Source organism: Epinephelus lanceolatus, chromosome 14 (assembly GCF_041903045.1).
Source record: "Epinephelus lanceolatus isolate andai-2023 chromosome 14, ASM4190304v1, whole genome shotgun sequence".
In the NCBI taxonomy this organism is placed as follows: domain Eukaryota; kingdom Metazoa; phylum Chordata; class Actinopteri; order Perciformes; family Serranidae; genus Epinephelus; species Epinephelus lanceolatus.
Window position 1 is genome coordinate 30,330,388 of NC_135747.1, and position 23,021 is coordinate 30,353,408.

At 42.6% G+C, this 23,021-nt stretch overlaps 1 protein-coding gene across 15 annotated transcripts in view; it reads left to right on the forward strand.

Moving 5' to 3' along the window:
- Positions 1-23,021, forward strand: part of lmo7a (LIM domain 7a) — a 74,987-nt gene that overhangs the window by 5,530 nt on the left and 46,436 nt on the right. For 14 of the 15 annotated variants that reach the window (XM_033617780.2, XM_033617792.2, XM_033617793.2 and 11 more), the window contains 3 exons: positions 7,447-7,517; positions 10,680-10,749; positions 18,564-18,670. In XM_033617780.2, the coding sequence (XP_033473671.2) occupies positions 7,447-7,517; positions 10,680-10,749; positions 18,564-18,670 (248 nt within the window). Of the gene's footprint in view, positions 1-7,446; positions 7,518-10,679; positions 10,750-18,563; positions 18,671-23,021 lie in introns of those variants that run through there. The other variant, XM_033617794.2, reaches the window with a different exon arrangement.

A 23,021-nucleotide genomic window follows, 5' to 3' on the forward strand; every position in this document is an offset into this window, starting at 1 on the left:
CATTTGTGACAGTGCACAAAACAACTGACATATACCACTCAACAAAATAACAGGACTAGACTAAAACACTCACACAGACAAATAAGACAGCTCCTGGTAATTCAGTATTTAAGATATATGCTTTTGCACAATTTCTTTTAGTGAGTAACCTCCGGTTTGGGGCTAAATTTTGCTCTGATTTTGCTCTGCAGTTACACCTCCAAAACACTAGGTGGTGTGGGAGGTGTCTGTGAAGTGCTGTAAAGTTTAGTCAATTCAAAATACACATTAAACACACATTAAACATGGCTTAATGGAGACAGTTTTAAAAACAAGTACACAAATCAGCTTCACCATAACTCGCAGCATTCACAGACAAACACTTGTCTTTATCTGGACACATTTTACCCACAAATACAACATGCTAATGTTATTAGCACAAACCTATGGCGTTTCATTGTATAAATCAGCCTAGTTGCTAGCGATCTTTTCCTCCACTCATATGAAACCAGGGACAACAGCAACATATAACAAAGGTAACATTACATAATTCGGCTCCATTACAACTCACAAGGTTCACTGACAAAACAACTGTCTTCAACTAAACACGTTTTCCAAACAAATATAACATGCTAACATTATTAGCACTATGCCCATGGCATTTTACGTTGTATAAATTAGCCTAGCGACGAGCAGAGATTTCCTCTGCTAATTTGAAGCCAGGATAAATCCCGAAGTATAAATCTCTGAAGAATAAATTAGACACAAAATGTTATTTTTGTGGAGGTGTTATTGTCTTCATTTCTTGCCTGCAGTTTAAATCTGTTTCTCCCTATGAAATATGATAAGACATAAAAGCAATAAGTCTGGAACAATTTTGCCTACCTAAAGCTAGCTAACCATATCCTAATATTTCTGTAATGTTAGATGACATTACATGATTCTCAAAACACCACCTCACAAAGCAACCTAAACCTATGTCTAATGTAGGCCTATAGCTACACGTTGCAAAAAAATTACTCAGCCATGAAAGATTCAGTGCTTGATATGTCCGTTCACCCGACCATGAAATATGCAGGTTGTGCAACGAACTGGCAACCACTTGTGCTTCAAGCAGAGGAGGTGTGGTGATGTTAATGCAGTGGAAGGGGGAAGAGGGACATCTAGTGGCTGATTGTTTCAATAGCACCTTTAACGCACCAAGTGACAGAAAATAAACAGGGACCAAAGCTGTTCCCATGGCAACAGAATAGCAATGAAAAGGTCTAGCCTATTGTAGGAACGTTACATTTGTTGTAATTGAAAACGATATTTTAGAAAGCTAACTAGGCTAACTGCTAGCACCTACCTGTCCAACAGAAAATGGGCCAACTAGATTCACTCTCGTTTTGGAGCAAGCTTGGTCTGCTTAGTGTTTTGCTCTACTATATCTGCAGGGTTTTTTTCAGCGCTGTCTTTAACTTTTGAATGTGTGCTGCTACGACCTGATTGCTACCTTGGCTGTGGGCTACACGTCCAGAAACGTCCCAAACACAACAAAATAATAAGAAAATACAGGCAGAGGGCAGAGTCTTTGTGGATAAACACACTGCCACACACTTAAATATTTAGAAATGATCTCTGTTTGAGTCTGTACATTAAGGAAAATCCCATACCGTTAAGGTCTTGTAATAACTCAATCTCTAATCTGTATAAGATTTCAGCTCTTGTTTTGATTTTACTCCCCTGTGTTTATGTGTGGCTAGTTAAAAAAAAAGACATATTATATTCCTCACATAGTCTGGAACAAAGCAGCCAATCAAAGGTAACACAACCCTATAGGTGTTCCTTATCCTGTTGTTGCTGTCATGTAACAGTGAACCATCTCTAAGCCTCCGTATGGTTTTGGTGTACATTGTTGGGAAAACAATGAAACACACTGCTACACTGGCGATTGATAGGTACGTTCTTGGATTGAGGGAATCACTGATAATCAATCTGCTGATTTTTTTTATATATTGGGACATGGCCATTTTGATATCCAAGAGCCCATGGTGACATTTACAGAGCCAAAATTCAAAGATATTTAATTTACTATGAAATAACACAGGAGAAAGCAACAAGCTGGAAGCTGATAAAATTTCGTCCTTGCTGGAATTTCTTTTGGGGTTTTTTTGGGTTTGTTTTTTTCCCCCTCTTATCTATTCAGTAACTCTATGCAGCCAGCATTCATGAACTGCCTTCCGTGACCCTGTGTTGCTGTGTTGTTTTTCAGCTGTGTGACCAGACCGCATCATTAGTCACCTCACTGTGCTGTGGCACCATTTGGTGTTTTTGACAGTTTTGATAGAGAGCAAGTAGGAACTAGGACACATGCATTCAGATGTTCTCACAAGAAGCCATTCGCTCACAGTTACACATCTGTTATTCTGATATGTTGATGGTGTTGATACCGTCGGCTTGTCCAGTGGCGTATTTTTCTTGAGTCAGATCCCTGAAATATTTGGATACTGTCCCAACTGCCCTCTGATGACCCATGCCCCTGTCCGCTGCAGAAGAATTTTAGGAACAATTAGTGGGCTGCATCCATACAAACCTTGAATACTGATCTGCCTCAGTGCCCCGCATGAATAAACAATAGCTGTGGTCATGGACCCAGAGACTCCTAAATTCCTCTGATTATTTGGGCTCTAGTAAGACAACATTCTTGGTTCACTGCAATAATAGTAAAAATAATTTCACACATATATTATAACACTTTAAGGGAGCAGTGTTTAGGATGTCGAGGGATTCATTGGCATCTAGCTGTGAGGACTGCAGATCGTAACCAGCTGAAACGTCTCCCAGTTAGGATTCCTTCAGTGTTCAGGAAATTTTTACTGGAAGCCGAAAACCTAAACTGACTTGGTGATTTTAAACCAGTAAGAACACGGAATAAAGCTGTTTCACGGCAAAAACACGGGCTGGGGGTGAGTTACTGTCCCAAGCGAGGGAGTTAAAGTGTCTTGAGGTCTTGTTCACGAGTGAGGGTAGAATGGAGCTTGAGATGGACCAGCAGTTTGGCGCAGTGTCTGCAGTGATGTGGCCGCTGTGCCGGACCGTCATGGTGAAGAGGGAGCTGAGCTTGAAGGCAAAGCTCTAATTTACTGGTCCATCTATGCCCCACCCCTCACCTATGGTCATGAGCTTTGGGTAGTGACCAAGAGAATGAGGTCGCAGATACAAGCAACCAAAATGAGTTTCCTCCGTGGGGTGGCTGGGCTCAGCCTTAGAGATAGGATAAGGAGCTCAGACATCCAGAGGGAGCTCGGAGTAGAGCTGCTGCTCCTTTGCATAGAAAGGGGTCAGTTGAGGTGGTTCGGGCATCTGATCAGGATGCCTCTTGAGCCCCTCCTGTTGGAGGTGTTCTGGGTACATCCCACTGGTAGGAGGCCCTGGGGCAGACCCAGAACACACTGGGGGTCACATATCTCGTCTGGCCTAGGAATACCTTGAGGTTCCCCAGGACGAGCAGTTTTTGAGGCTTTGGGCTGCAGGACGGATAATTGATCATACGATAAGATAAGATACACCTTTATTGATCCCATAATTGAGAAATTCCAGATCCAGTCAGAGCTGATCAGGTCAGATCAATAGATGAGAGGAGCAGCTGCAAACGTTTTGGACCCAGTGTAAAAAGGTTAAGTTTCACTTTCACTGCGCCTGACGTTCTGCTGCTCCGTCTGTGCCCAGAATACACTCTGTGCTCTGAGAGTGTGGAGCAATAATATCCAAATGGCATATAAATTCTAACAATGCTCCTAATGAATGGTCCAGCTCCAAAAATGGAAAATCAGAACATGACAGTAGATGTTTAAATCATGCGAGGCCATCACAAATGAATGAATGAATAAGTGGGAAACCCTGGCGACTGTAGAAACATGGCGATCTCTGCGGACAAGGACCCACTCCCTATGTAGATATAAACAGCTCATTCTAAGGTAACGAAAACACAACAATTCTTATTTTCAGGTGATTGTACACCAAAAAAAACATTCTTATTACATTGTATTACATTTCTGCCAATATATCCCCCTAAATTCTACACCCTGGACCTTTAAGAGCCTGCACTAAACTCTTAGCACCACATTTCTATCCTTTAAAGTCGTAACATGACTCAGTTCTTCGACACGTTCAGCAGCACATTCTTGAGGGGAGCGAGGGTGGGTTTGCAGGAAGGCAAGCTGTTTTTAAAATCTCTGTGCCTGCCTTAAATCTCCCCCTGCTAAATCAGAGTAGCAGTATGTTGTTGCAGATTAGAGTTGTTATCCCACATGGCGGGTTCAACAGGAGAGAGAGGGCACAGCAGGCTGGATCTAAGAGGAGTTAATACCTCTAATGATGACGATAGAGAGGAGAAAACTATTCTGTTACAGCCAGCTTAGTACAGGCTTCAGTGCAAGGGTGGGTCCCACCTTCCACACACGGGCTGGAAGATAATATCTTAATTGTCACATTCAGTCTGTTTCTTTGATACTTTGATGTCTTTCTTGTGCATTTTCTTATCAAACAACTCAAGTAAGCACCACTGAGAGAGCTCAGTGTAAATAATTACGCTGTTTCCACCTGTATTGTTTGCATTCAAAGTCCCAGCTGCTGGCCCCGCATACATAGAACAGCAGGGGTCAGGATTTCATATGCCAACTGTAGTGCCTGGCTGATTACAGACTGTACTGTGAGGTCTGTGTGTGAATACTGTAGGGACTTGTCCATGTTCCTGTTTAGTGTTTTTCAGCGTGTGGTTATGATTGTGTTTTTGTCAATGAAGGAGGCCAAGGTCTGCGTATGTTTTATAAAAAGAACAAGTATTTCCCAACAATAGCTCGATGGCATTGCGCAAATGCAGAAAGACTGCAGACGACTTGTCAAAACTTTTAATCTTGTCACACAATATGGTCTAATTCTGTTGGAATGATGGGTATTTAAGGCCGTCTCAGGTTGCCCAGGGTGTGGTCGGAGGTGTAACACCACTTTGTTTGAGAATAATAGTAGTGTCCTCCAGTCAGTGTCTCTAATTGCTCTGGTTTCTCCTGCCCTCCACAAAATGATGGCCTGCCATACTCAGCTATGCCAGTAACCGTCCCTGCTTTTGTCCCTTTCCCTTGAAAGGAAAAAAACACATCCAACCAATTTGGTTTGTGAGACCCGTTTGACTTGTTTTTGCCTGTGCGTGAGTGTGTGTGTTTGTGCACTCTGGTTAATGGCAGCTGTCTTTGCCTTACTGGTAACGTGAATTAATTCATTTTCATGCAGGCATTACAGTAGGCTATGTAAGATCAGTGATGCCACACATACTCATATTTCATAACATACACTCAGTTGCCAGTTTGTAAGGTACACCAAGCTAAAACTAATGTAGTATAATTCATCAGTCATGCAATAAATCCTAACTTCATGAAGGTTGTTATAAAAAGAATGACACACAAATATATAGCAGTATAACATGTATGAAAATGTAAAACAGAATAACACCAGTAAGAACAATTACATTCGTAAAAACTTTATAAAATATTAAAGTATTAAAACCACTCCAAACAACCAAAGGCCATTGAAAACATGTACATCTTAAGATTTGAGAGCGGAAGGCAATTCCAGAGCTTTGAAGCAGCTATTACAAAGGCACAATCTCCTTTACCCACCAGCCTCGATTGTGGGACAGTTAAGACATTGTTCTGAAGATTGAAGAGGTCAAGAGTTGGAGCAGGGGCAGAGAAGTTAGCATAATGTATATGTCTTCTGTACTGTATAATCAATTGAAAATAAGAATCTTTGTGTTTTTGTGACCTTTAAATGAGCTGTTAATATCGACAGAAGCAACAGGTCCTGTTCATGGAGTCTGCCATGTTGCATTACCATGTTCCTACAGTAGCCTAGAATGGGAAACCAAACATTTGCTCTAGATGGGGCCTTTCTCAGTAGTTAGCAGCCCCTCTGCAAACCCTTCGTAACAAGCAGCGTTGGAAAAACACAGATTTTTTTAACATGAAACTGCTTTATTCAGCATTTTTACTGATGTAAATCAACAGGTCCGTTTGTTTTGCAGAGGAAGAGACCTCTGCTGATAATTCAGCTCCTGGTAAAAACTTCCTGAACCTCTGGATCTTAAGTTATCAGAGAAAAGAGTGAGCACACATTAGCAGCTGCTGGACTTCTAGCACGTCTCTGACGAGCCAAACTACATGGGAGAAACACTAATTTTTAACATGAAACTGCTTTATTTAGTGTTTTTACCAGTTTTAATCACCTCGAAGAGACCTCTGTAGATAATTTGTCTCCCACAAAAAAACCTCCTGAACAATGAACACGAAGAGAATTCTAACCTGGAGAAGTAAATTCCCCTAAATCTGACACACTGCTCCTTTAAGGGTTGTTTTGTTTTTTGACACGAATCATTTAGCAGCATATCTCAAGAGCTAGTTGTAGGGAAATGTGTTGGAGAGTTAAGCCAGGGGCCAAATAACAAGAGATTAGCATTTGGTATGCATCCAGACCCAGGATGTTTTAAAAATGTTTGCTGGAGATTACAAAGTATTTTTGAGCATTTTTGCAAACATTGTATGCACCCGCCTACAAATATCCACAGAAAGGTGTTTTTATGCACATCAAGGTTTTAAAAACTGTTAACATTCCCTAAAATAATAAATAAAAATGATTGTGCAGAAATGGTAGAGGTATGCACTTTAATTGTTCTCTATTGTAATGTCTTGTGTTGGATTCCAGTAGCTGAAGTACTGATTGGTCAAGACGTTGATGGTGGAAACATTCCAGCAAAGAACAGGAAGCTGTGTTAAGGAGTGGCCATCAGCGTGAATTTGATATCCCTTAACAAAGTTGCAGTTTCACATAAAAACATACAAAACAACACTATTATTGCCTTGTAGAGGAAATACAGATGCATATGTGCAAAAAAAATGTACAGGCGAGTGTTATATTTAAATCAAAGATGTTGCTTGTTTGTGTTTGTCTGCTGTATACGTGCATGTGTTTCAGTGTGTAAGGCTGGCCGTCATGCATGCAGTGTGCATAATGACTCCTGGTGTTCCCACAGCGGTGGTTTGAGATCATGGGAAAGGCATGAGGCTTCAACACAGCACTGTGTTCCTCCAGCACTCCAGATGCTCCCATAGCCTTGCGGCTTGGGCAGCCTGGCTCCAGCACAGTTTTAGCACAGCTCTCCTGTTCACCGGCTTTTTTGCACTTAAGTGAGAAGAACGGTGCCACTGGAGAGCCCCCTGAGGAATACCTGCAGAGCTGCGCCTCAACTCTGTCCCAGAGACACTGTAGGAACTCAGGAGGAAATACCTCTGACTTCCTCTGCTACTGTTCCCAACATCCTACCTTTCTTCTCCAGCCTCCCCACCACACCACACACACAGCAACCCCCGCCTCCTCTCCTCACCCAGCCCTTCTCGCTACTTTGCTCACTGTTGTTGTATCCCTTTTTTCCAGGCAGTAACCAAGAAAAAATTTGGGAGCGACGACTTCCGATCAGCGCTGGAGAATGGCGTTCTGCTGTGTGAGTAAGTACTCTGCTTTTCCCAGGCACCTCTCTTAAGCCATTCATTCATACGGAAGCCCTCTGCTCTCCTTCAGGTCTGCACTCCCAACGTAAGTGTTACTGATATTTCCCAGGCAGACCCCCTGTCGGGTCACTGTTTGTTTGTCAGCCACATGAAGTGAGCCAGTGTGTCCAGACGGCACAATAGAGACCGTAGTTATTTGATGTTTCCAGTGTCAGATCTGCCCTCTGTGGTCTTGTTTGAGAATATGAAGTGTGATCTATTTCAAGAGTGTTGCCTGTTTGACAGATGTTGCAGATCTGTGGATGGGCAGGGTGCCATCCTCGACTTTAATGAGAGCTGTGAGACGCTGTGTAGTGAGTGGAAAGCCTCCAGCTGAAACCACATCGGGGAGGCAGGGCACCCTGCTTTCTCATTAGCCTGGATGCATCAAGAGTTTTGATGAGTTAGAGGAACAAATTTATCTACACAGAACTGGCTTTTGCATTCATTCACCAGTTGCTCTTCTAAGAGATGCGGCTTTTCCCAGATCGGGGATGAGTTTGTGTGTGAGAAGGTTAGCATCATGTCTCTTTAAACATGTGTATGTGGGCAGCTCTGGTGGATGGACACAGTGATGTGATTTGCACGAATCAGCAGGAAGCCGTAATTACAAGCAGCCCATGCTGAATCTCTCAAACCTTCTATTGGCATCGTTTCAAGGAAGAAGCCCCTCGTTCTGCTGATTTGCGCCTGACTCCACTGTTTGCTCACTCTCAGAGGACAACAGAGACACTTTCATTCAGGGAGCTGTCTGTGTTTTCTCAGCGTGAGGAAGAGGAAGACCGAGATTAAATCGCTTTCACCTAGAGACTCAGCCTCCCTTCCCATTGTGTTGTGGTTATCACAACTGCTTGAAGAGGAATGTTTAGTGTGGCTCGCACACATGATTACATCCTACTTGGCTTACAATGTGTGTTATCTGATGAAATATTACAGCTTTCTATTGTCTTACAGCTAAATGACTAACTTAAACCCACATTCCTTTCTTTCTTTACATCTATTGTCAACCTATGCAAAGTCTGATACACCCCATCCCACCCACCCTGCAGGAAATACACTCAGTAAAAACATCCACCTTAAAGGGAAACATTGGTATTTTTCAACCTGCACCCAATTTTCTTATGTTTCTTATCAAAGTAACTACTGGAGACCATAATTTTTATTAAGTGGTCCAGTATTAAGAGAGATCACAGAAACAGGCTGCAGTGTAATCCCTACAGGCAATTGTGCATCATGAATTTTTGTCCATTAGTAGTGCTTGTTTTGCCACTGACGGGCTCAGATTGTTATTAGAAGTGTCTTACAACATTATAGAAAGGACCCTACAGAGAAATGAAACGATTTTCCTAACCTTCCGCTGGTCCATTTGTAATTGTGTCCAAATCTCGCTTGAAGTCATGTTCTCTCTCGAGATGACTTGTTGCAGGAAAACAGTGGTGGAAATTTTAGTGAGAGACAGAGGGAGGAGTACCAGGAAGTGTTTGCTGTGTGATCTAAAACAAATCCATGTTATGGCTCACCGGCAGCTGGTTTTAGAATTTAAAGCACGTAACTTGTTTCTGCATTCAGTCAGCTTGTAGTGAAGTCCGCTGGTCAAGTCAAAATGACTGCAGATGGCGTGTTCGCTTGCCGAGCCCTCCGTTTCCATCCCTATCTCACTATCACTATCCTCATTCATATTTTAAGAAGCTACAAATTATATACATCCACAAAATAAGCCTGAAAAGCTGGAAATCAGAACAGAAGTACAGAGAGTTGTTCATTGAGGTGATACACCGTCTCATCTAGTTGCATTGGTGTGAACCGGCAGGTTTTTAGAACGTTGCAGATTGGCACTTTTCAAGAAGTTGCCTGTTTCAGCTTGTCTCATCACAAATCTTTGGTCTGAACTGGGCATAAAACAGACTGGATCAGTGAAAGGCCAGAAAAACTGTTTAATTTCTCTGAGGAGTCCTTTATGTAATGTAGTCAGACACTCGTGATAACAATCTGAGCCTGTCAGTGGCAAAACAAGTACTTAGAGTGGATGTAAGTTGAGGGTGCACAATTGCCTGTAGGGAAAACACTGAAGCCTGTTTAGTCACTTCGACTCTCTCAATACTCGACCAATTTAAAAAACTGTCTCCATTAGTCACTTAGACACAAAAACATGGGACAAACAACTCTTTCTAACGTGGCAGCCATTAACGGCTTCACTTCCCCATCTGTGCTCCTGACAAAGCTGACAGAATCCTTAAACAAGAGCTAATTTTTCAGTTAGTCTGTTGGCGTTATTGTGTGGCTTTGGCGAATCTAACAACACCAAAGTCACACAAACAGTTCAAGGCAGCTGTAGACCAGCAGCTCCTGTGTTCAACTATGTTAAATTACTGTTTTTCTCAATGGAGTCTGGCTTTGGAGAGAGTGGTATAACAGCTTCAGTTCCCCGTTGGAAAGTCAGTCTAACGGAAAGGTAAAGCAGTAAAAAATATTCTCAATATAGCGTACACTTAAACTGATTCTGATTTTTTGTAGGTTGGACTATTTTATAGGTGGCTAAAATCTTTTCTGCTGCTGCCCCCGTCCACAGCAATACATTGCTAAGTATGCATGGAAACTTAGCAATACATTGCTAAGTTTCCATGCATACTTCTCCAAACTGGGGGTGTGCCGACTGACAACCACTGTATGTAATTCACAGACTATGGGTTGGATAAATAGCTCATACAGCCCCACTTCAGAAGATCTGAACTGCCCCTTTAAGTAGGTCTGAATTGCAGTTTTTTTCTTTTTTTGTATTATTTAGGAGATTTTTTTCCTCTTTGGCTAAAGAATCATTTTAAAACCTTTAAAAAAAACACCAAATATGAGCTGATATGTGGTGATTCCAGATTCGTTTGTGGTTGTTCCAGTGGAAATTGGTATGTTTTAGGAGCCGAGGACCCACTGTGTTTACATCACAGTGCAGCCCTGGCCATTTACTAAACTGAAGCCAGGTGGCCGCCATTAAACACAGTCGTAAACACACAACACAGAGACTTTGCAACACTTTTTGTTCATTCGTTGTTAGTTAGACCAGCCTGGCCAATGACAAAGTGCTTTCACTTACCCTCTCCTCTCACTTTTCCTTTCTGCTCGCAGTCTGATCAACAAGATCAAGCCTGGTATCATCAAGAGGGTTAACAGGCTGCCCACACCTATTGCTGGACTGGTAAGTTGTCTTTTTGTTCAGCTGCATGTGCATTTTGTTTAAAAAATATCTTAACACATAGCCTCACAGTTTTGTCTGTTGCTGTTGCTGCTGTGCAGATGTCTGTTGTAAAAAAGTATGTGTGAAGATGTGAGTTAGCATCGCAGCAGCAGCAGTTGAGCTGACTGGTGACAGGTCTGAGGCATGGCTGCCAGTGAGAGAGGTGTTTGCCTCAGTGACTTGTCGCTCCTCATATCCATCCACACTAATAAGTTCAGCGAACGCTGAGCTGCTTGAAAGGCCACCGGCCGCATATGAGTGCACCCTAAATATGATGTCTGTCGTGCTTGAGGCTGCGTTCAATCAAAGTTGTTTCAGACAAAACATCTTTGTACTGGTATGATAATTAGGTTTTTGATTGAGTGACAGGAGGTCATAAGGAGGCAGAGTCTGGTTTGTGTAATAACCTGTTATTGAATCAGTGTCTCACCTTTTTAGACCTGGCAATGTCTCCATATTTAAGCAGGCCTTTTGGGCTACAGTGGCTCGGTTGAAGTAAATGTTTTGGGAGTGTCTGCATACAAGTGCTCGGGAAGTAGAGGGTTGAGAACCCTACCTTAAACCCATCCCTCACAAAGCTCTCTCTTGTGGGAGTAATTGAGTCCAGCTGTCTGGAGGAATTATAGAGAACCCCAACCTTAACCCAGCCAGTCTGGTGGGCTCAGTAACACTCAACATGTTTGGCAAGACAATGACAAGTCTGCAGTAGAAGAGACAGACCGGCATTCATGCTGGATGTAAACAGTAAACATGGTATTTGCAGCACCTAACGCTGTACCATCATATCTGTGTTATGACATAAATCAAATGTCTTGCCAGTTTGTTTTGGAGCTTTGGTAATATAACTGGCTGGGCACCTGCTGAGGTAATGGGGTAAAGAATCTCCTCCGTCAGTAGCGCCAGTGTGGTATTTCCGATGCTTGGACACAAACTTGAAACCACCTGATCATAAATTCTCCAGCGAATGTGAATAGCTCCTGGTTGGCCCGCGGCTATCAGGTTCTGCCAGCCACATGGAGAAAAATGGAGAAAACAAACATTACTCACTCTCACTGTGCTGTGAGAAGAGCTTTTCTCCCAAAGTAGTCAAGTGGTGTTGATAAGAGTGTCCCCTATCTCTCATCTCTATAAATAGTGATGCGTCTGTTCTTTTAATGTGTGGAAAGAAGTGTTTGAAGTAGGAATTTTGCTGTGCTGTGCAATTGTATAATAATTTAAAATAATAGCTGCAGAATCATTTGGATGCTACACTGGCCTGCAACAGGAATAGCACCTCTGTCGTTCCCACTCTGAGCCTGTTCTTGCACTATGTTGCGTAATGTTTGTCTCCATGTAGAGAGAGTTATTGCATCGGGTTTCTCTCAAACCTCCAGGAACAGTTCCAGGCGTTAAAGCCAATTTTACATGGTGGCCAAATGTGGAATTACAACGTCAAGGTCTGTCACATTATGTTATGAAGCCTAAAAGACTTAAACCCTTTTACTTACATTGTCAAAGAAACATCTGAAAATCAGTGGATATATTTTTTTGGGCTTTACAACCCCTGTGAAATGACTGGTTGCACTATCAGGATTTGATCCATTTGGTCCAATAAAAATAGGAAAGACTAGAAGAGCTGCACGATTGAATATTTTTTTATCCTCAATCAAGTCAATGGATTGCTAAACCGGAAGTTAGCCACTCGGCTGTGCTCAGCAAGACGTGTTTAACTGCAGCCACATTCTGTTTAAAGCCTATGTGACACGCCCCTACAAACCACCAGCACAAGACAAGCCCACTAATACGATAGTTATTTGAACCCAGCTACGACACGCCCTTGCAGTGAATAAATACGAGGCCAAACGTAGCAATAATCCACTTTATTCACTTACTTTATTCATTATACAAGAAGACATGATTCACCTTATAAGTAATGAGTTGTACACTTGTATAGCGCCTTTTTAGACTTCCGACCACTTAAAGCACTTTTGACACGACTAGTCACATTCACCCATTCACATACTGGTGGCCGAGGCTGCCATACAAGGTACCATCTGCTACTAAGTTTTTAACACAGTGATGGAACAGCCATCAGGGGCAATTTGGGGTTCAGCATCTTGCTCAAGGATACTTCGACATGCAGACTGGAATTAGCTGGGGATCGAACGGCCCATCTTCCGATTTGTGAATGACCTGCACACATCTGAGCCACAGCCACCCAGAAGCCACAGCTGCCCACAAGCTAATACTTCATAGCTAGCTAAATGCTAACTCAGTATTTTCCTCAGGGCTTCCACCTCTGGACCAAGGAGCAAAGGGGGCTGATTGTGGACTGATGGTGGGCGAGTCATTTAGCTAGTGGGCGGTCTCGTAGCTGCTTCAGCCGCAGCTATACTGGTGTGCTTGCTCTGCGGGCCCCACAGTGTGTACGGGTAATTCCACACTACAGAAATAGACCTTTTTTGGCTTCATGAGCCACTGAGCAACTTTCATAGGGATTAATAGGAGCCTGCTGATGCTGTATCCAGCTCTTTACATTTCCATGGTTTGTCTTCATGTATGCTCTCCATCTCTAATGAATGTTGTCAGAGAGGGGGAAACAGGAAAAGTTCTGCTTTTCTAGTATGCTTAACCTCCAAAATGGCACGTGGAAGAAAAAATAAGAAGACAAGAACAAGAACAACAGTATTGTTGTTGTTTTTTTGGTTTGTAATGCAGATATAGTATAACTTTAATCACCGCTGAATGCAAGGCTCTCTGCAAACATGCCTTATTAGCACTCAAATATGAATGTTTTCTACCATTGTGGTCAAAACTGTCATGTCAGTTTTGCTATCTGAAAGATTTCAGCACTCAAATCGATAGCAGGCTTCAGCTCTGGCAGAATAAAAAGCCCAGGGAGGGAAAAAGGGGAAAAAAACGGAAATCTCTGGTTTTGCAGAATATTTAGCAACGTTGGCTCCGGAGCCAGGACTATTTTTTGGCTTCCCCTGTGTCCACGGGAATGTTTCCCATGTCAGCACACTTCTCTGCCTGTTTCTGAGCACTCAGTGAGCTGTGGGTTTGGGTCACGGCACCCTGGTTCGGGCTCGGTCCTGCTTTTACTGGTGCTGGGCATGGAGCCGACAGTTGTGTGGTGCGGCAGCCAGCTACGTGAGCGGGGGCCCGTTGAGCTGAATCCAGAGGGACAGAGTTAAAGATGACTCCATCGGCCTCTGCCCACCGTAAATACACTGTAATTGACATGGTGCTGGATGTTCCCGCATACACCAACTCCTTGGTGAGTTGAGGGAGCAGAGGGAGGAGATAAACAGACAGTTTCAACGGACCTTGGGGTGTCTTTACTCATCTAAATGTCTGTGTAATCATCCGTGCAATGACAGGCATTTGACCATGTTTTGTTACTGTGTTTGTGTTGTATGGGTGCATGTTATGACTGGATCTGACTGTCGGGAAAGGAGGGTCTTTTATTGGGTCTGTTTCAGGGGAGGCAACGTTTCAAGTATTCCATCTCCTCTCGGTTTATTGTCACAGCACTGAATGTGTAGCCTGATATTTTAACCATAGCTTAGCTTGGTGTTTGAGGCACTGCCAGGGGTCAGTTGAGGGTAATTGTAGAGTATGCCCATCTCAGTCAAAGAATGCAGTGGAAGGAATAGAAATAGCCACAATGTGACCAGTGGGGACGGAGATCCTTTCATACCGAATCAGACACCTTAAGAGTCAAATCTTTCCGTCCCTTGGTGTGAAGTGCTTTTAAATCAGGGTCCTCAAGTCTGCATGAGAGGATTAGAGGCTGCTGGATGGGTACAGCATATTTAGCAGGATTATGTGCAGGCACAACTCGGCATAGCATTCCTTCAACATCATTATCTCTGCATGTTCTGGGACTGGTTGTTAGGGGGGCTTTTAGCGTGTTCATTATGCTCTTTGAGGTTGAATCATACTCATGCCTAAGTGATATTAATTATCCTCTCATAAAGGCCCTGTTTACACTGGCTTAAGGTGAGTTTGGCTTAAATATGCTTTTCTATATTTAGTATCTAATACATGGTGCTACAATGTCATGTTAGACGTGGCCAAAGTTTCAAATAATGAAGTAAATGTATGCAGACATAATCCCTGTGAGCAAAACCTCAGGCTTCAGACCATTCTGAATACCAACGTTTTTTTCTCTGGCTACAGTATGAAGTCATAGTGTGCTGGATTTCTTTATAAGGTCATCTGCTCCAGGCTCACCGCTATGAGATTTTACATTACATAGCCTACACTGCTACATGTAGCCACATGCTAACATTGAGGAAACATGTAAACTTGGTTGCTGATGTTGTACATTTTTCTCTGATTTCGGATCATATTCCTGCTGGAATATATCTACTTGTGTTTGAGAGCTTTTATTGATTTTTTTTTTTTTTTTTTTTTTTTTTTTACTGTAAAAAAATGCAACTATTATCTGTTACAGTCATTGCCCGGCTACAATGACAGTCCAGAGACCAGTGTTGCAAACTCTTTTCCAATGAGAATAACTAGCACTAGCTCCAGAAGTTGCAAAAGTCACCAGATGACATGATGCACTTATTTGCATATTGGTGATAATGGAAGCATTTTACAACTTTGCTTAATTAGATTCAGTAGGAAAATCCTCAACAAAATATTTGAATGCAGTGACAGCTTTTCTGCACTTCCCATCCAGAGAGCGAGAGTGTTAATGTAACCATAAAAAAGCACTACAACTGAACTCCCACAGTGCGGTGAGCAGCTTCTCCTCTCCTCCTGCCTGCCCCACACCTAGTGCCTGCCTGCACAGTGCTGCTGAGCAGGAGAGGGGAGACGCTCCATGCTGGTCTAAGAAGTCTTAAACTGCAATTCGATTTCTGTTTTTCCCTTATGATCTGAATAATTTGCTAAATTTGCTTGTCGTCGCCTTTTAGAAATAAAGTCGCTAAAAGGGTTTGAGAAGTCCCTAAATCTAGCAAGGAAGTTTTAAAGTTGGCCACACTGGCAGAGCGCAAATACAGATGATGGAGATGCAAAGTAACGCTGACCAATCATAACAGACTGGGCTTTTTTGGGAGGGGGACTCAAAGAGACAGTGGTCAAAACAAAGTGTTTTAGACAGAGGGGTGAATACAGGTGTCCTAGTTGAAACCCACTGCAGCGATGAAGCTCAGTTGTCCTTTATGGCGGGCATTCTTTTAGATTATAAAAAAATCCTAATTAGAGCTAGACTGATAAATCGTCTGGGCCAAGATATCAGACGCTGTTAGGGTATAGCAGATATGTCGTATCAGGGTAGATAAGTAACAATAAATAAAATGACTGTAATAAATAAATTTCCAAAGATTATGTTTATGTGTTGCAAAGACTATCCACCAGAGACCACTAGCAAGTTTAATGGTCAACTATTAAATGTGCTGCTCAGGTCACAGTTTTTGTCAGTGTTATATTTGTGTGTAAAAAATATATTGTAGGATGGTGACACTACCTGAATTTTGAACTTAAATACAATACCAGTATTATCACTGAAGACATGCCTCCAGTCACATGGTGGATTCGCTGTTGGAGAGAATTGTGTTACAGCCACAGGCTGACCTGTCGTTTTTCTTCACAGTTGTCTTGTGTGTGCAGCCTTGGATTAATAATCTGACTGTACTGCTTTAGTTGTTCTTTTTAAAATATATATATATATAGCTTTGGTACCTTCAACACTGTCGGATGTATCATTAATAGAGGTGGTATTGTTTTAAACACGTGGTGTCAAAAAAGTATCGCAGTATTGATACATTTGACAACCTCAATTTTGTTAGCGACTTTTATAAACTATAGCAGTGGAGTGGTTTCCATTTGGTCCAGCCACGGGGTCCAGATTTCTCCTCAGTCATTAGTTCAAGGTCCACACAGTTTAATACATTCAGCATCATACTTGTGTTTTGCCACGTGTTGAGCCAGTTTGCTGTCTTTGTCAAGAAGCTGTCCATTTGTCACTCACTCTATAGCAGGAAACTGCACTTCAAAAATGAAAACTCTGTGCTGGAAATTCCCTGTAGTTAAAAATAAGATGCGGTTTTTACAAACTCTGCATATTTGCCAGTCACTTGCAGACCATTCAGAATGGACCTGCGACCCACCAGTAGGGAACCACTGAACTACAGACAATCGATTGCGATATCAGCCTAAAAATCCAGTGTCACTGGTCGCGCTATGGAATGTAATGCTGTCTTGTCAGCCAATATGTTTGAAGCAAGGCCAGGTGTGCTTTGTTTTTTTTGACGGTACATGCCGTACTCATTGTATAACAAGGTCATAAATTAAGTGTCACTGAAAAATGTACGAGGGAACTGTCACATGGACAAATGACAGAGAAGAAGGTCTCACTTATATTTTGATATTCAAAAAAGCATTCAAAATCCATGTTATTGGAAACATAACTTCATCATGTCTAAAGTGGAATTTATACGCATGTGGCCTACGCCGTTGTGAGCATTTATACTTGTGTGTCGGTGTGTCTGTGTCGCTCTGCAGTTACACCTCCAAAACACTAGTCAGCGGCGGGGTTTCTGTGAAGGGCTGTAAAGTTTATCTGGACACATTTTCCCCACAAATACCACATGCTAATGTTATTAGCACACGCCTATGGTGTTTTACTTTGTGTAAATTAAGAAGAGAAACTCGCTTGTGTTTATTATGAAACAAGGGTGACCCCTGTGCCTGCAGCAGGGGGTGGGGTTGGGTGGGTGGGGGTTGATCCTTGGCCTGTAGGGGCCCACAGTGACAAGCTGTTAGTAAGGGATTCCTGCACAGAGAGGTCAGCCCTGTCCTACCATTTGCTAATAAGCATGTTTGCCATTTAAATTTAGAACCAGCTACCCCTTAATTATTCCAGCCCATGTTGAGGCCGTGTGTCATCACATGAAACCCTCCAAAGCAGCGCTGTCCCAATGGGAAGTGCAGGCTTACAAACAAGACACATGGGATTACAACTGTGCAAGTCATAACCCTGGAAGGGGTGATGTTTTTGTGGTTGGAGGATTATTTTAAATGCACGAGATGTGTGTGTGGAGCAAAAAATGACTTCTTGCTATTGTACATCACCCACATCTGTGTAAATCACATGATAGCTTCATGCTATATAAAAATGACTGACACGTCGGAGGAGGAGAAACCGTCCCTCCACTCCCATTTCCTCTTGAGCTGCCTCAGGAAAAAAAGTATTTGTCAGTTTCTGTCACCCGACCTCATGTTTCATAGCAACCAAAATGTCTCCAAAATATTTTACCGCCCCGTAGATTCCACAGGTATTCTCGAGTGAAGGGCTTGGCAGCGAGGGGAGGGGACAGTTTCAGGGTGTGAGGAGACTGCAGCAGGCATTGTGCTCCCGTGTGTGTGTGTGTGTGTGTGTGTGTGTGTGTGTGTGTGTGTGTGTGTGTGTCAGCTTTGCACTCGCATGGCCGGTTGGGTGGGACTTGTGCAAAGCTCTGATGTCATCCTTCCTGGTTTTGGCTTTGTCCACACCCTAACCCAGCCCACAGGTAGTTTTGCTGCTGTCAGTCAGCTCCTGTCACGCAGCCTCCCCTCCCTCCCTCCCCCTGCTGCATGTGTGTTTGTGTGTGTTCTGCACTTGGTCACTTCTTATTTGCTACACACACACGCTCCTCCCCATCCCTGCTCTGTGCTCTGGTGATATGAACTTTGGAAGCATTGAGTTGTAGGCTGTGTCCCTGCCAGAGAATTCTTGAGTGATTATTCTTTGGGTCTGAAGGTGGACAACCCTCATCCCTGCTTTGTTCTTTGTCCAGGACAACCTCAACGTCTTCCTCAAGGCCTGCGGGAGGCTCGGACTAAAGGAAGCACAGCTGTTTCACCCGGGAGATCTCCAGGACTTATCCACAAGAGTAACAGTCAAGTAAGTTCTGATCTCATGAGCTTTGCGAAATATTTGTATTACTGTGACGTTTTTTATACTCGTACTTGCCATTCACAAAGTTCAGATCCTCATAAGCTGAGACCAACTCATGTTTTTGAATCTTTCTCGCTGGAACCAGCTTCTATTTATGTTTCTATTAATATGCATACATTTAAATGTGATGTTCACACTACACAGCATTTCATAACATGTGTCTCCTCATGTGAGGCATGATTTAAGCTGCAGTTTTAAAAGGTCAGTGCTATTTTCAGTGTGTGTGTGTGTGTGTGTACTCCTGTGTTGGTAAGCACCTGTTTAAGCACAGCTTTATGACTTTCTTTAAAATATGATGGAGGGTACACAGGTCAGAGGAACAAAGTATGTAGGGGTGGGGATCACCAGAGGCACCCAAAGTGCGATATTATCACAATACTGAAGTCCCAATACAATATTATTGCAGTTTGAAACGTTCTGCGATAAATTATATTGCAGTAGACTGTGATTTATTACCTTTTTTTTTAATGTCCCCAAAGGAAAACTTTGTCAGCATCTAGTCTAGGCATCTCTCAGTTCAATCATTTTTATTGCCGCAAAATTTCTACTAGACTGAAAAGCTATTAATTCATTATTCTAGTAGGCTAAAGCTTTTTTTGTATTTGCAATATAAATAATTTCGATGCTTGTATCGTTACAATATGGCCACGCAAACTATTGCAATACTATGCTGTATAATTTTTTTCCCCACCACTAGCTCTCAAGCATTGTCCGGTGCTCTGATCTGATCAAATGTATTTCCTTTTTGGTGCCGGTCTTGCAACTCATGACCTCAGTCCCCAAATATTAGTCATGAAAGTCAGGCTCTGGTTATACATACTCAAAGAAGTGTGTTTGAACAGAAAGAAGTTCAGCATAGTTGGAGCATGTGAGTTAGCCAGCAGGACAAAAAAAAGTGTGTTTACTATAATTTAACAGTGTCAGGCTCTTCTGTGAGTTTCGTGGCAGACAGAGATGCACATGGTATGTTGAACAACCTGTTCAGTTTTTACACAGGTGTGCCTTCAGGAGGGAGCAAGGTGAGGCAGAGCACGGCTCATCCACTGTGACACCTGCTCCGTGGCTAAACAGCAACTGCTGTGCAAGCACAAAGAAAAGTGCTTTAGTAGCAATACCTGCAGGTTGTTAAACTTCAAGTACATAAGGGAGGCAACCAACAGCAAATATGTCCCTTTAGGTGGGAATAATGCAAAGTTATGTCATGCAGTTGTGAGCTTTTTGAAAATGTTGCATACCAGAGATGCTTCTGTTTATCTCTGCAACTCTGTGTCACATAGTTTTGCAATGAAGCTCAGCTGAATGGATGTTCCTTTGAGATGCTGCCACAGCGTCTGGGGACATTTTTCCCATGATCCACCCAAGACTTTGTCAGTCATTCTTCAGGAAACACTGACAATGGTGTCGAAACCACAGAAACACACACAGAGGCAGATGTACTGTACTGCACACTGGAGTATGAACTCTAAATAAACAAATCTGCCTGCCTTTTATCAAGACACACCCTCTGGCCACAGCAGAGGATATGCTGCCCTGAGATACGGCAGTATGATTCACTAAATGTCTCAATCAGTGTCATAAATGTAGAGGCGATTCTTTTATGGGCCTGTGCGTTATCAGTTTCCCTCTTGCATAACATTTTCCCATGAAATAAAACAGGCGGTAAATAACACCCACATTATATTTTGAAATATCTCAGCTCCACTGTGCCATTGGAGCTGAGTAGCTCAACTCTCTGCCACCGTGCCTGCCTGTGTGCGGGGGTTTGGTGAGAGGGGGGCTCACTGTCTATTTTTAGGACATGAGGGTCACATTGACAAGCAGGATTGATTGGAATGGTATCAGGACTCAGATGAAGTGCTTTTAATAGTGTGTTGTCTCCTCCCAGTACATTCTCACCCCTGCATGGGGTCGCGAGAGTACACCTGTGTGTGTTTATTTGTATTCAAGTGTCACAGCTTGAGTGTAGTTTGCGGTGAGGTTGTAATCTTGTCACTTCATTCAGAGGAAAACACTTGCTCTAAAGTTAAGATGAACCTGCAGCTGCTCCAGCTGAAGTGCATTGTGCATGAGTCAGTGCTGATGATTTGTACAAAGGGAATTTCTTCCTCAAATTGATTTCTGAGTCCCTTTTCTTCTTAAATACAGCATGAAGAGATGTTTTGTAGTTTGTGGGATTAATAATGTGGTTCCCTAGCTGCAGTATTTATAACTCAAACAGACAGAGATGACACACAGAGAGCAAGGAGATAATCCCAAACAAGGCTGTAGAGTAGCAGCCAAAGGTTTTATTTCACTGTTGCTTATCAGAGCCTATAGGCAAATGAGCTACAGCGAGCACAGCACAGACACAGAGAGAAAGTTGTCTCTATCAGCTGTCTCTGCCCCTGGTGTGCGTCCAACCTCCACTCCCTTAAACCCAGTCTGACAGGTGCTTTGCTCAGCTTCCCTGTTTCAGCAGCAGTAAGGCTGGTATCCTGTTTGTGCTGTTAGTTTCATTTCACCTATTGGCAAAACTCTTCACTGATTCATAAAGCGATCAGCTGCATTTCATTGTTCTTCTCTTTTCTACTGTCTTTATATGTTTTAATGCTTCAGTTTATTTTACTTGTATCATTTTTTGTTGACATTTAAAGGAGCTCTATTTGACATTTACAGCATCAGTAAAGCTGGAAACAACTTTTTCCTATGTAAAGTTATAGAAGAGTAATGGTGTCCTGAGCGGAGAATGAAGTCACTCTCCATCTGTGTGTGTTGAGAATAGAAGCTTCTGTGTTTTCTGTTGTGGTAGATGGTCAGGCCGAGCATACATGCAAGTGCATGTCAGTCCCTGTGTGTGTATCCCTCTGATTAGCTAATCAGCAGTACTCTGCACTGCTCTTATACGGCTGTTACCGCTGATCATGCTGTCCCAAACCATGGTTTCACTGCAAAAGTGTAGCGCTCACCCTCTGGTTCCCCCCAGGTTAGCACCATTAGCTCTGCCAGCACTGTTGCTGTTGTTAGCACTGTTTGTGCTGTTGTATGGCATGACTCAGGTTAAACCCACTGTAAAACATGAACAAATACATACAGAGAATGAATGCTATAGAACTTTTTTTTAATCATCTAGTTTGACATTTTGGTAATGACTTATGTTACACTTTTTCCAGGAATCATTTCTTCTTCGCTGCTCTGAAACAGTGGTTGCTTCTGTTTAAGTGCGGCAAAGAACTGATTCCAATTTTTAAACTACATAGAGTTTAATGGGGGGGTTCGTACCCAAGGGTGGGGGAGCCCTTCTGTGCAACATTTGCATGTTCTCCTCGTGTCAGCGTTGGTTTTCTCCAGCTTCCTCCCACAGTCCAAAGACATGCAGGTTAACTGGTGACTCTAAGTTGTCCGTACATGTGAATGTGAGTGTGAATGGTTTTCTGTCTCCATGCGTCAGCCCTGTGATAATCTGGTGACCTGTCCAGGGTGTACCCTGCCTCTCGCCCAGTGTGACCTGGGATAGGCTCCAGCACCCCTGCGACCCCCAATAGGATAAACGGCTATGGAAAATGAATGAATAAATCAGGTGGTGTCAGATTGGTACATGGACTTGTGTACTCGTCAATATCTGATCAAGTATTTTAGGCAGTGTTGGAGGCATTTCAGATACTGGTTTTGGTATCTGTTGGTACAGATACTGGTTTCAACTCTATATACAGCTCCTTTAAAGTTGTACACACAAAGTTATTGGTACACAGAGTATGCCTTTTACTTCTTTATGTGCACTAGTTTCCGTAGTTTTCTGTCTACACTAGAGCTGTGGGGATTAGTTGATTAATTGACTGAAAGAAATTTAATTGTTAGCCATTTTGATAACTGATTAATCATTTCAGTGATTTATCAAGCAAAAATGCTGTAAAAACATTCCCTGACTTCAGCTTCTTAGATGTGAGGATATGTTGCTTGTCTCTCTGAACAATCAGCAGTTGCAGCCCTAATCTGCACTAACTTGTACACAACAATAAAGATGGATTTATCTATAGAGACCTCTCATTGACTTGAAATTAATTAGCCTTATTGATCTGAAAAAATGCAGAAGTTCACACATTGATATTTTGTGCTGTAAATATAGTTATTAGCACTGCAGATATCTTTCTTTTGGCTTGAAGCTGGAGTCAGATATTAACTAAAGCAAGGTGTGCTGAGAACACAGTTTAATCCATACAAGTCTGTGTTGTCACGACAGCCATAAAATATTATTGGTTGTCTGTTTTGACCTTTGAGCTTTGCAGTTGTTGTAGTACTGACCTCACCGCCATCTGGAGTG